The sequence below is a fragment of the Mytilus galloprovincialis genome, chromosome 3 (genome assembly GCF_965363235.1).
Source record: "Mytilus galloprovincialis chromosome 3, xbMytGall1.hap1.1, whole genome shotgun sequence".
Classification (NCBI taxonomy): domain Eukaryota; kingdom Metazoa; phylum Mollusca; class Bivalvia; order Mytilida; family Mytilidae; genus Mytilus; species Mytilus galloprovincialis.
The window spans coordinates 49,844,240-49,857,853 of record NC_134840.1 but is presented as its reverse complement, the minus strand read 5'-3'; the positions used below and the strand labels follow the sequence as shown (position 1 = coordinate 49,857,853).

Genomic DNA, 13,614 nt, shown 5'->3' with positions numbered 1-13,614 from the left:
ATTATATATTGTTACGTAGGGACATTTGTTCTTACGAAACAGCTTATAATGCACATCTTATACAGGGGCAGATCCAGCCATTTTAAAAAGGGGGCGGGTTCCAACTATATGTCCCTATTCAAATGCATTGATCGGCCGAAAAAGGGAGGTTCCAGCCCCCGGAACCCCCTTCTGGATCCGCCACTGTTACAACATTTTGATTTCTCATATAGACTTTCCAGTTCGTTTTTCATTGTATACTAGAAAGATCTCAATTTTGTCTGAATTGGTGAACCCTTTTTTAACAATAAATAGTAATAAGGAAATGAAAATTGAATAAGGAAATAAAAACTGAATAAAGAAATAGAAACCCAATAAGGAAATGGAAATCTAATATTATAACAATGAAATAAAAACCCAATAAAGAAATAGAAACCGAACAAGGAATGAAAATCGAATAAGAAAAGTTACCGAATAAGGAAATGAAAATCGAATAAGGAAAAAGAAACCGAATAAGGAATGATAATCGAAAAAATAGAAAACGAATAAGGAAACGAAAAAAAATTTTGAAGAAAAACTTTTTGAGGAAAAAAATTTTGAGGAAGAAAAAAAAATTTGAGGAAAAAAAAATTGAGGAAAAAAAAATTTTGAGGAAAAAAAAATTTGAGGAAAAAAAAATTGAGAAAAAAAAAAATTTAAGGAAATGGAAATCGAATAAGGAAACGAAAATCCAATTAGGAAATAGAAACCGAATAAGGAAATAGAAACTGTATAAGGAAATATAAACCGAAAAAGGAAATGGATATTGAAAAAGGAAAAAGAAACCAAATAAGGAAATGAAAATCGAATAAGGAAATGGAAATCGAATAAGGAAATGAAAATCCAATAAGGAAATAGAAACCGAATAAGGAAATAGAAACCAAAAAAGGAAATGAATATTGAAAAAGAAAAAAAGAAACCGAATAAGGAAATGAAATTGAATAAGGATATGGAAATCAAATAAGGAAATGAAAATCCAATAAGGAAATAGAAACCGAATAAGGAAATAGAAACCGAAAAAGGAAATGAATATTGAAAAAGGAAAAAGAAACCGTATAAGGAAATGAAAATCGAATAAGGAAATGGAAATCGAATAAGGAAATGGAAATCGAATAAGGAAATGAAAATCCAATAAGGAAATAGAAACTGAATAAGGAAATATAAACCAAATAAGGAAATGAAAATCGAATAAGGAAAAAGAAACCGAATAAGGAATGATAATCGAAAAAAGAAATAGAAAACGAATAAGGAAACGAAAAAAGAAATAGAAAACGAAAAAAGAAATAGAAAACGAATAAGGAAACGAAAAAAAATTTTGAAGAAAAACTTTTTGAGAAAATTTTGAGGGAAAAAAAATTTGAGGAAAAAAAAATTGAGAAAAAAAAAATTTTGAGGAAAAAAAAATTTGAGGAAAAAAAATTTTGAGGAAAAAAAATTTTGAAGGAAAAAAAATTTTGAAGGAAAAAAAAAATCAGTTTGGACTTGTAATATTTTTCGAAATTTGAAAATCGAAAAAGGAAATGGAAACCGAATAAGGAAATGAAAATTGAAAAAGGAAATAGAAACCGAAAAAGGAAATGACTATTGAAAAAGGAAAAAGAAACCGAATAAGGAAATGAAAATCGAATAAGGAAATGGAAATTGAATAAGGAAATGAAAATCCAATAAGGAAATAGAGACCGAATAAGGAAATAGAAACCGAATAAGGAAATGAAAATCGATTAAGGAAATGAAAATCCAATAAGGAAATAGAAACTGAATAAGGAAATAGAAACCGAATAAGGAAAGGAAAATCCAATAAGGAAATAGAAACCAAATTAGGAAATGAAAATCGAATAAGGAAATGGAAATCAAATAAGGAAATAGAAACCGAATAAGGGAATAGAAACCGTATAAGGAAATAGAAACCGAAAAAGGAATTGAATATTGAAAAAGGAAAAAGAAACCGAAAGGAAATGAAATCGAATAAGGAAATGGAAATCTAATAAGGAAATGAAAATCCAATAAGGAAATAGAAACCGAATAAGGAAATAGAAAAAAAAATTTGAAGAAAAACTTTTTGAGGAAAAAAAATTTGAGGAAAAAAAAAAATTTGAGGAAAAAAAAATTTTAGGAAAAAAAAATTTGAAGGAAAAAAAAAAATTTAAGGAAATGAAAATCCAATAAGGAAATAGAAACTGAATAAGGAAATAGAAACCGAATAAGGAAATGAAAATCCAATAAGGAAATAGAAACCGAATAAGGAAATAGAAACTGAAAAAGGAAATGAATATTGAAAAAGGAAAAAGAAACCGAATTAGGAAATGAAAATCGAATAAGGAAATGGAAATCGAATAAGGAAATAGAAACCGAATAAGGAAATAGAAACCGTATAAGGAAATAGAAACCGAAAAAGGAATTGAATATTGAAAAAGGAAAAAGAAACCGAATAAGGAAATGAAATCGAATAAGGAAATGGAAATCTAATAAGGAAATGAAAATCCAATAAGGAAATAGAAACCGAATAAGGAAATAGAAAAACAAATTTGAAGAAAAACTTTTTGAGGAAAAAAATTTTGAGGAAAAAAAAAAATTTCATGAAAAAAAAATTTGAGGAAAAAAAAATTTGAAGGAAAAAAAAAAAATTTGAGGAAAAAAAATTTTGAGGAAAAAAAAATTTTGAGGAAAAAAAATTTGGAATGAAAAAAAAAAATCAGTTTGGACTTGTAATATTTTTCAAAATTTGAATATCGAAAAAGGAAAAAGGAAAAAGGAACCAACTTGTGTCTGGTGAGTAAGGTAGTCGTTCATCCGGAAATCAATACATGCTTAGTCTCTGATGCATGATTTTTTATTATTAATTGGTTTTGGCTTTTAACTAGCTGTCAGTAACTGCGAGTACTCTCAAATCGTATTTTCTTGTTAATTCGACCTGTTGATACTGTTTATAATGCTTTTTTGTTATTTTTTATTTATATGGATCTTGTCTGTACACCAGCTTTGATTATTTGTAATATCTTCAATTTTTCACTTATTCTTACAACATTTGTATAAACTTCAAGATTATAAAAAAAACGGTTTTTTTCTAAAGTGAACATTGATTGGTTAAATATTTCTCAGTCATGTCCTGTTTTTGAATTTGTTTGTTAGCTTTTTGGTCATGAATGTTTGTCTCTAATATTTAATTAACTGTGCATTTGTATTCAGATATCGCAGATCAAATTTATTCGTTCATTGTTTAATCATACGTTTTTTGATTGAGTTGAGTCTGCCAATTGATATTTTATCGTATGTTTTTCTTTGTTGTGATGTTATGCTATTGTTTCAGAAAAAGGGAGAAGGTTTGGATCCATTAAAACGTTTAATCCCGCTGCAAATGTTTGCACTGTATATAGATTAGACCGTTGGTTTTCCCGTTTGAATGGTTTTACACTAGTAATTTTGGGGCCCTTTATAGCTTGTTGTTCGGTGTGAGCTAAGGCTCCGTGTTGAAGGCCGTACTTTAACCTATAATGGTTTACTTTTTAAATTGTTATTTGTATGGAGAGTTGTCTCATTGGCACTCACACCACATCTTCCTATATCTATTCAAAGAATCATTTAGGAAGGAAATTAAAGTTTATAAGAAAAATCCACAGAGAAATATTCTTAAATATTTTTCATTCTAAATTGCGACTTAGATCCCTTTAGGTTTTTTTTCAGCATATTGATGTGGATTTTAAACTGCATATTGCTTTGAAGCTACGAAATATTGATTTTTGGCTTTGGTTTAAATAAATTGAGAATATGTCATTGGTGCATATATTCCCCCCCCCCCCCCTGCTACACTTTACATCATTAAGGGACATAAGTAGAGAACTAAAAGTGACGCCACCCAAATTCGGACTTGATCTGTGCCACATGTGCAGCAGGATCTGCTTACCCGTCCGGAGCACCTGAGATCAGCCTTAGTTTTTGGTGGGGTTCGTGTTGCTTAGTCTTTAGTTTTCTATGTTGTCATGGTTGTGTCATGTGTACTATAATTTGTTCTGTTTGTCATTTTTCATTTTTAGCCATGGCGTTGTCAGTTTATTTTCAATCTTCTAGTTTGACTGTCCCTTTAGTATCTCGCCCCCTTTATTGGTACTGACGACATACGTTGTTTATCATCTTGTTAACGTGTTGTTCTTTTATTTGTCTTTTTTTAATATTACTTTACTGTCTAGTTTTTTTTTCTTCATTATATCCATTTGGCGTGGCTGGTGTATTTATACATCCCGCCATAGTGTATCTCTGATCATTTGTGTATTCTTGTCTTTCATTTTAGCTAATGCGCTATGCCCATTTTATGCATTTTTGTGTTTCTTTTATACATATGACGTGGTTCTCTACTTATGCATCCCGTCAGTGTGTTATTATTCTATAATTTTTGTATTCATTTCTTTCATTTTTTGCTAATGTACTAGCTGTGTCTATAAATATGCCTTGTTGTATTTCTTTGATACATGTGACGTGGTTTTGTACTTTTACATCCCCTTATTGTTTTATTTATGCCAATGTGCTGTGTCTATATGCTTTTTTGTGCGTCTCTTTTGCATATTTGTTTGTTGTTATAGTGATTAAGATTATAACACAATATTGACTGATGTACCCCTATTTGTGACATTTTTACCTGTTTGGGTTTTTTTACACTAATTCACATATCGTTTTCAATATAACGGAATTTGATGCAACTGTCATACAAGTGAGAGGTTTAGCTTGCTTTTAAACCAGGATGAATCTACCGCTTGCTACATAAGAAAATGCTTGTACCGAGTCAAGAATATGACAGTTGTTCATTCGTTGAATGTGTTTGAGCGTTTGATTTTGCCATTTGGTTAGGGACTTTCCGTTTTGTATTTTCCTCGGAATTTATTACTTTTGTGATTTTACTTTTTACATCAAAATTATAGAAAAGATCTTCAAAAAAAAAACAAAAAACTCGAAAACATACAAATCAACCAAAATAAAGAATAAGCCCACACTACTAAAAAAGGCTATATATATTCAGTTGTGAACATATCTTTATTACAGAAGGTTCCACAACGGCTGCTGATCAATTCTGACAGGAACTATGGTTACGGCTACGGTCAAGACGGCTGGTTTTTTTTTAACAGAGAAGTTAAATTTATTCCATTGGTAAGATTCTTAATTTTCACATTTTATTTTCAATTTGAGGTGTTAGCGACAAAGCTTACACATAATACACTTGTTTTCACACTCGTACACTGAATTAACTCTCTCTCTCTCTCTCTCTCTCTCTCTCTCTCTCTCTCTCTCTCTCACAAACAAATAAATCCACCTCATCAATACCACGATTATGTTGACCCCTCGACGATCAGTCAAAAAATAAAAGGCCTAATTAAGTACGAATTTGAAGAGCATTGAGAATCAAAAATTCCGATATAGATACAATTAAATGTGCTAACACGTTATGAATTTTAACCCGAAAACATATATAGAGTCATAAAAACGTTAAAAACTCTTAGTTTTAATAATTGTTATATTTAAAATAACAAAAATACCGAACTCCAAAGGGAAATTAAAATGAAAATTCCCTTACCAATTGGCAAGACAAAAACCCCAACATATCAAACGAATGGAAAACAACTTTCATATTCCTGACTTTATACAAACATTTCCCTATTTAAAAAAAAATGTCAAATACTACCTGGGTTTAAAGCAAGCTAAACCTCTCACTTGAATGACAATATCTATAAAATCAATGTTTGTTAAGATTCTAAAAGTTTTAAGTTTTTTTTTCGGGAGCTCATGCATGCTGATACATCCTTTCCTTATGTTTTAAACAAACTCATCATAGATACAAGGATTAAAATTGTATATATACGACATACGCACGTTTCGTGTACAAATAAGGTACTCATCATAGGTACCAGGATTAATATTTTATATTTACTCCAGACGCGCGTTTCGTCTACAAAAGACTCATCAGTAACGCTTGAATCAAAAATTGTTTTAAAGGCCAAATAAAGTACAAAGTTGAAGAACATTGATGACCAAAATTCCTAAAAGTTTTGCCAAATACAGCTAAGGTAATCTATTCCTGAGGTAGAAAAGCCTTCGTATTTCAAAAATTCCAAATTTAATTTAGTGATGATATCCCATCTCTAATTAACTGTTTAACAAATTTGCGTTGATGTTTTTGATTAATTTTTAAAAAGTATAGAAAATATTTCAAAAGAAAGAGAACCTGAAAACAAAATAAAATTAAAAAAAGCACACAAGCTATACATAATCTGTTGTGAACTAATTTTATTACAGATGGTTCTGCAATAGCTACTGATCCATCCTGACTGGAACTATGGTTGCGGCTACGCTCAAGACAGCAACGTTTTTAAACAGAGGAATAAAGTTCATTCCGCTGGTAAGAGCCTTAATTTTCTCATTTTATTTTCAATATGAGGTATTAGTGACAAAGTTTGCACATAATACAATTGTTTTCACATGCCAAATAAATGTTATAAATTTTCATATTTACAAGTCGATTCAATCGACATACTCCGTATTTCGAAATCCAAAGGAGAATTCAAGACTCTAAACAAATGGCAAAATTAAAAGCTCAAATGGTTATCAAAGATACCAGACTTATAATTTGAGGACCCAAAATTCCAAAAAAAATGTGCCAAAAACGGCTAAGGTAATCTATGCCTGTAATAAGAAAATCCTTAGTATTTCAAATAATTCATAGTTTTGCAAACAGTTAATTTATAAAAATGACCATATAATTGATATTCATGTCAACACCGACGTGCTGACTACTCTCGGGGTCCACCATCAGTGTCATATACTCAGTGGTGTACCTAGTTATCAAAGATACCAGACTTGTAAGTTGATTCGCCAGACGCGCGTATCGTCTACACTAGACTCATCAGTAACGCTCAGATCAACATAATCAGAAAGCCAAAAAATTATAAAGTTCTAAAGAATTGAAGACCCAAATTCAAAAATTCGAAACACATCGAAAGATTGGTAAAGAACTCATATTCCTTATGTAAAACATGGTGGAAAATTACCTAGCTTTATAGCTGGTCAAACCTCTCACTTGTATGATAAGATATATCAAGAACTATCTGCCCCGAAATTTTCAGATGAATCGGACAACCTGTTGTTAGGTTGCTGCCCCTGAAGAAGTAATTTTTAGGAAATTTTGCCGTTTTGGGTTATTATCTTGAATGTTATTATAGATAGAGATAAGTTGTAAACAGCATTAATGTACAGCAAAGTAAGACTTAAAAGTAAGTCACCATGACCAAAATGGTCAATTGACCCCGTAAGGATTTATTGTCCTTTAGAGTAAATTTTGAACAGTTTTCATAAATTTTGTTAATTTTGTTATTCCCCCCCCCCCCACTGTAACTACTACTGTCTACTAGGCCAAGTTCATTATAGATAGACATAATGTTAAGCAGCAAGAATCTCAGTAAAGTAAGATCTACAAAACATCACCATCACCAAAACATAATTTTGTCATGAATCCATCCGAGTTATTTGTTTAATATGCACATAGACCAAGGTGATCGACACATGCTTTTTAGAGCCTATAGTTTTATCTTCTTTGTGTACTCTCTTTAAAATATCGATATATTTTATGAAATGGGTGTAATGTTGTTGATCTTTATTTTAACTTGATCTGGGTGATTTAAGGAAGATGTTTTCACCAAATCAATGTGCAATGTTCTTTACCTTTCTAGTGGAGGTTTAATGTCTGTTGTGCATTTTAAATTTTGAATTCGTGAATATTTCATTTTGTAAATCATATAGTGCGTATGATAAAAAGTAAAATCACAAAAATATTGAACTTCGAGGAAAATTCAAAACGGAAAATCCCTAATCAAATGGCAAAATCAAAAACTCAAACAAATCAAACAAATGGATAATATAAACTGTCATACTAGTATTTCTAACTTTGTACAGGCATTTTGTTATGTAGTCTAGAAAGTTATAAATTAAACATGGGCCTATAGCTAAGTCATTTTCTTTCTTGTGTGACAATATCCTTATAATCAATGTTGTTACAGTTCAAAAAATTTAAAGTTGTTTTCGGGAGTACATGCATGGTGAACCGTGATACTTCTTCTCCTTGTGTTTTAATTTAGTAATGGGAAAGGTGGTCTGATGTTTTCATAGATGTTTTTATATATATATACATATTGATACACACAGATTTCTACGGAAGCCGTAAGGGGACACACAAAACATTAGAAAATATTTTTTTTTAATTCGAGATCAAGATAAAACATTACCGTTTTACCGAGATCTCGATAAAAAATATATCGTTATCTCGAGAAAACGAAACTGTTATATCGTACGGAAGCCCATAGGGGACCTAAAAAAAATAAATTATTTCGTTATCTCAATATATATATCGTTATTTCGATATAATTAAATCGTTATTTCGATATAATTAAATCGTTATCTCGATATATTTATATCGTTATCTCGATAATTATTTATTTCGTTATCTCAATTTTTTTTTTTAGGTCCCCTATGGGCTTCCGTAATATCGAGATCTCGTATTATTAAATCGTTTATCTCGGTTTAATATATCGAGATCTCGATATAAAATATATCGTTATCTCGAGAAAACGAAACTGTTATATCGAGATCTCGGATTATTATATCGTTATCTCGATTTATTAAAACGAGATCTCGGATTATTAAATCGTTATCTCGGTTAAATATATCGAGATCTCGATTAAAATATATCGTTATCTCGATAAAACGAATCTGTATTTCTGAATTCGTTATTCTGATGTTATCACAAATATTCAAATTAATATCAGAAACAAAAATTCAAAGCACTCTTTAAAAATTTTAACTTAATTCGTTCATTTATTTAGTTTCGGAGAATAAACTAGTGGATTTCCCATGCTATTATTAACCGAAATTCCTTGGTTCAATGTATGGAAAACCTGACTACCAAAACATATAAATATATTAAAATACTCAACGTTACCATTTTTATTTTCACAGTACCTTTGATGTTCTTCATGCCATATTTATAGATATAACATGTCCATTTTGTCGCAATGACCATTAGAGGGGTTACAGAAGACCTACATGCCAAAATAAGCGTGAAAATTATGAAAATAGCCAATTTTGAATAATGAATGGGATATTTTGAATAATGGAATGGACTGTTGCGACCCTTCAGACCCTATACAGATATACATTAGACCTTATTCGAAAGCTTATTAATAGAGAAACAAAAGGAATATAGTCAATATGTCCTGCAACGCATATTAGAGGAGTAACCAAGGACCTAAAAATAGAAATACGGGTGAACATCATAAAATAGCTTATTTTGAATAATGGAGTGAACTTCTGCGACCCGTCAGCCCATAATTAAGGAAAAATTTATAGACCATTTGAAAGCTTATTAATAGAGAAACAAAATGGTTATAAATAATATGTGCCGCAATGACCATTAGAGTGGGTTACGGAGGACCTATATGCCTAAATACGCGTGAACGTTAAGAAATATGTAGCCAATTTTGAATAATGGAAGGGATATTTTGAATAATAGAATGGACTGCTGCGATCCTTTAGTCCCTAATTACATACATACCTTATACCTCATTCAAAAGCTTATTTATAGAGAACAAAAGACATATAGTCAATCTCTTCCGCAACGCATATTAGAGGATTGACATAGAGCCTACATGTCGAAATACGCGTGAACATTAAGAAATAGCTTATTTTGAATAATGGAATCGATATTTTGAAAAAGGGAATGGACTGCTGCAATCCTTCAGCCCCTAATTACATACATACCTTATACCTTATATAGCTTATTTATAGAAAACAAAAGACATAAAGTCAATATGTTCCGCAACGCTTATTAGAGGAGTAACACAGACCCTTCGACCCCTTTATACACTACTTGAAAGCTTATAGAAAGAGGGATACAATGGTATATTAATAAGCTTTCGAATTAGGTATACTGTATATTTGGAATTAGGGGTTGAAGGGTCGCGACAGTCTATTCCAATATTCCAAACATCCATTCCATTATTCAAAATTGGCCATTTCTTAATATTCACGTGTATTTTGGCATTTAGGTCCTCAGTAACCTCTCTAACTGTCATTGCGGCACATACTATTTATATCATTTTGTTCCTCTTTTAATAAGCTTTCAAATGGTGTATAAAGTTTTCCTTAATTTGTGGCTGACGGGTCGCTGAAGTTCATTCCATTATTTTAAATAAGCTTTTTCATAATGTTCAGCCGTATTTCTATTTTTAGGTCCTTCAATACTTCTCTAATATGCGTTGCGGAACATATTGACTATATAACTTTTGTTCCTCTATTAATAGGCTTTCAAATGAGGTCTATTAACAGCAAAAGTAACGTGAAAATAAAAATAAAGATTACGTTGAGTATTTTAATACTTATATACATATGTTTTGGTATTCAGGTCGTAGTTAGGGAAATCCACTAGTTTATTCTCTGAAACTAAATAAATGAATGAATTAAGTTAGAATTTTTAAAGAATGCTTTGCATTTTTTTTCTGATATTAATTTGAGTATTTGTTAGATAACAACAAAATGACAAATTCAGAAATACAGTTTCGTTTTATTGAGATAACGATATATTTTTATCGAGATCTCGATATATTTAACCGAGATAACGATTTAATAATCCGAGATCTCGTTTTAATAAATCGAGATAACAATATAATAATCCGAGATCTCCATTTAATAAATCGAGATAACGATATAGTAATCCGAGATCTCGATATAAGTGCTTCGTTTTCTCGAGATAACGATATAATAATCCGAGATCTCGATATAACAGTTTCGTTTTCTCGAGATAACGATACATTTTTTATCGAGATCTCGATGTATTAAACCGAGATAACGATTTAATAATCCGAGATCTCGATATAACAGTTTCGTTTTCTCGAGAAAACGCAACTGTTATATCGAGATCTCGGATTATTATATCGTTATCTCGAGAAAACGAAACTCTTATATCGAGATCTCGGATTATTAAATCGTTATCTCGAGAAAACGAAACAATATATTAAACCGAGATAACAATATAATAATCCGAGATCTCGATATAATAATCCGAGATCTCGATATAATAAATCGAGATCTCGATACAATTTCGTTTTATCGAGATAACGATATATTTTTTATCGAGATCTCGGTAAAATGGAAATGTTTTATCGTGATCTCGAATTAAAAAAAATATTTTCTAATGTTTTGTGTGTCCCCTTACGGCTTCCGTAGATTTCAGATATTACTTTTGATAATGTTTAGATATTTTCTATTTTTGCAGGTGCTTGTTGGTTTGGTCATAGTAATAATTATTGTAATTGTTCCGTACGATCGACAGATACTTATGTCAACAACCGTTACCAAGGTGATGCAAGGAATGGTCTCATCTGTCTTACAACTCAACTCTAACAAAAATAAAACAGAGACATCATGTCAAAACTGTACAAACATCAACCCTCCTTCCATTATAGAACCGATCTTACAACTCAATTCAAACAAAAATAAAACAGAGACAGCATGTCAAAACTGTACAAAAATCAACCCTCCTTACATTATAGAACCAATCTTTCAGAACTACTATTTTCCAGAGTCTAAGTGTGATAAAAAGTTATTGGTGTATGAATGTGCTGGAACTTGCGGAGGGCTTGGTGACAGAGAAAAGGAAATTTTGAGTGCTTTTTTGCTATCTTTATTAACACAACGTACTTTTGTTGTACTTCATCAAACACCATGTGAAATTAAGAAATTTTTTGTGCCACGAATATATGATTGGTCAAAATGTTCAGCAGCTGTATCAAAAGCAAAGTCAAAGGGATTTTTAATGGTCAACTACATTGATGCACATGGTAATTTGCCGCAGAGTTTTGAAAATTTAAGAGGATATGACATATGGAAAGAACACATGGTTGTTATACACGTTAACATTCGTTTGAATAATAGGATAATGAGCCATCCAATAGCAAGAGAAACCATACCATGGATTTTGACGTCGCCACCGGCGTTTGCCATGTCTCAATTGTGGCATGCACTATTTAAACCGGAAACAGCCTTATTAAAACATGTAACCAACTTCATTAAAAACTGTACATTGAATAACAAACGAAAGCTTGTTGTCGTTCACATTCGTACAGTATTTCTCCCGAAAAACTTCAGTGTTCATGTGAAAAATGTATTCACATTTCTTGATAATTATCAAGACAAGTCAAAATTTGCCCTTTACATTGCATCTGATAGCGAGGATATAAAAAATCAAGCAAAAAGAAGATATGTCAACTATGCTTCATTAAACAGACACGTTGTCCATATTGACCACACACGTGATGGATGTGGTGGTATGTACACAGCTGTTTTTGAACAACTGGTATTATCCAGGGCCGACGTACTACGTCTAGCCATGACACAAAGCGGATTTTCTCGTATGGCGGCATATATCCGCTACAAGCCTGACAATATATATCTTTATCAAGCAAAAGATAAACCAAACGAGTCATTTTTTGAACACATTACCTTAGAATCACTACCAAAAATGTTTCCGATAAGCTGATCATGATGATTGATAGAGGAACAGAACAACAGAACGATTTAATTATTTTAATTACAGCTAATACATTAATGCTAGCAAGACAAATCTTTGTTTGGCTTGCCTGCTTTGCTTGTATCAATGTTTGCTCAAGCATGGCAATTAAGATAGGCGGGGCTTCAGCTTGTATACATCATACTTAAATTTTATTGGACGTTATGTTTGAAGTTAAGGACAGCCACACTAAATTTTAAAACATCACAAGATGACAAATATAAAGCGCAATCGTAGAAATGGAAGCCAAAAAATTGTATTTGTTTTTTTCTCGAAGATATGCATTTTTTATCATCCAACTGAAAAGACTGTCGTCAAGTACTTTTATTAAAACAAAAAAGCTATTCGAACACACCTACTCTGATTTCGAGTGATTCATTACATAGGTATTTCATTTGGCCCATTCATTTCATCTTTTAGTACTGTGATTTTTTTTTATGTTATAACGTCAACCTGTAGCTTTGCTATATAAAAATGATAGAATCTGAAGCGAGATGATGTATCAAATATTCTTTCTTTGTACGTTTTCAACACAAAATATTCATCTCAAACACACCCTAACATAAGAAGGTGCACTTGATTTTCTAATAAAAGGGATAAATTAATTAGGGGGGTGACTTACAGCTAATTTCCTACAACATTTAGAACAAAACTTTGGTTAGCTTGCCTGCTTTGTTTGTATATTGTACAATCATTAGAATAACACCCAATTAAATTCAAATATGATATATGCAGGTAAAACTATGCCTATATAAATTGTTTAAAGATGTCAATCTTATTTACAAAGCTTGAATAAACAGTTATACAAACAAAGCAAGCAAGCCAACCAAAGTTTTGTTCTCCATGCATTAGGAAATTAGCTGTAATTATTTTATTTATTATGTCTATTGTTATTGAATATTGCGCACTTTGGATTAATGTTTGCTTGTAAACCTTCAAACTGATTATTCTTTGTTTATAGAGAAGGCGATAAGTGCTTTCTGTTATGTTTACTTTAG

The 13,614-nt window shown here is 31.1% G+C and overlaps 1 protein-coding gene across 1 annotated transcript; it reads left to right on the top strand.

Moving 5' to 3' along the window:
* The first annotated feature begins 6,376 nt into the window (after positions 1 to 6,376).
* On the top strand, positions 6,377 to 12,586 carry LOC143066274 (uncharacterized). Its single transcript, XM_076239267.1, has 2 exons — positions 6,377 to 6,400; positions 11,324 to 12,586. Exon 2 carries the CDS (start codon positions 11,387 to 11,389, stop codon positions 12,584 to 12,586), a length of 1,200 nt encoding a protein of 399 aa, XP_076095382.1. The 5' UTR covers positions 6,377 to 6,400; positions 11,324 to 11,386.
* The last annotated feature ends 1,028 nt before the right edge of the window (positions 12,587 to 13,614 follow it).

Coding starts and splice junctions, on each gene's coding strand:
- LOC143066274 (XM_076239267.1), top strand. CDS start 11,387: ATGTCAACAACCGTTACCAAGGTGATGCAAGGAATGGTCTCATCTGTC.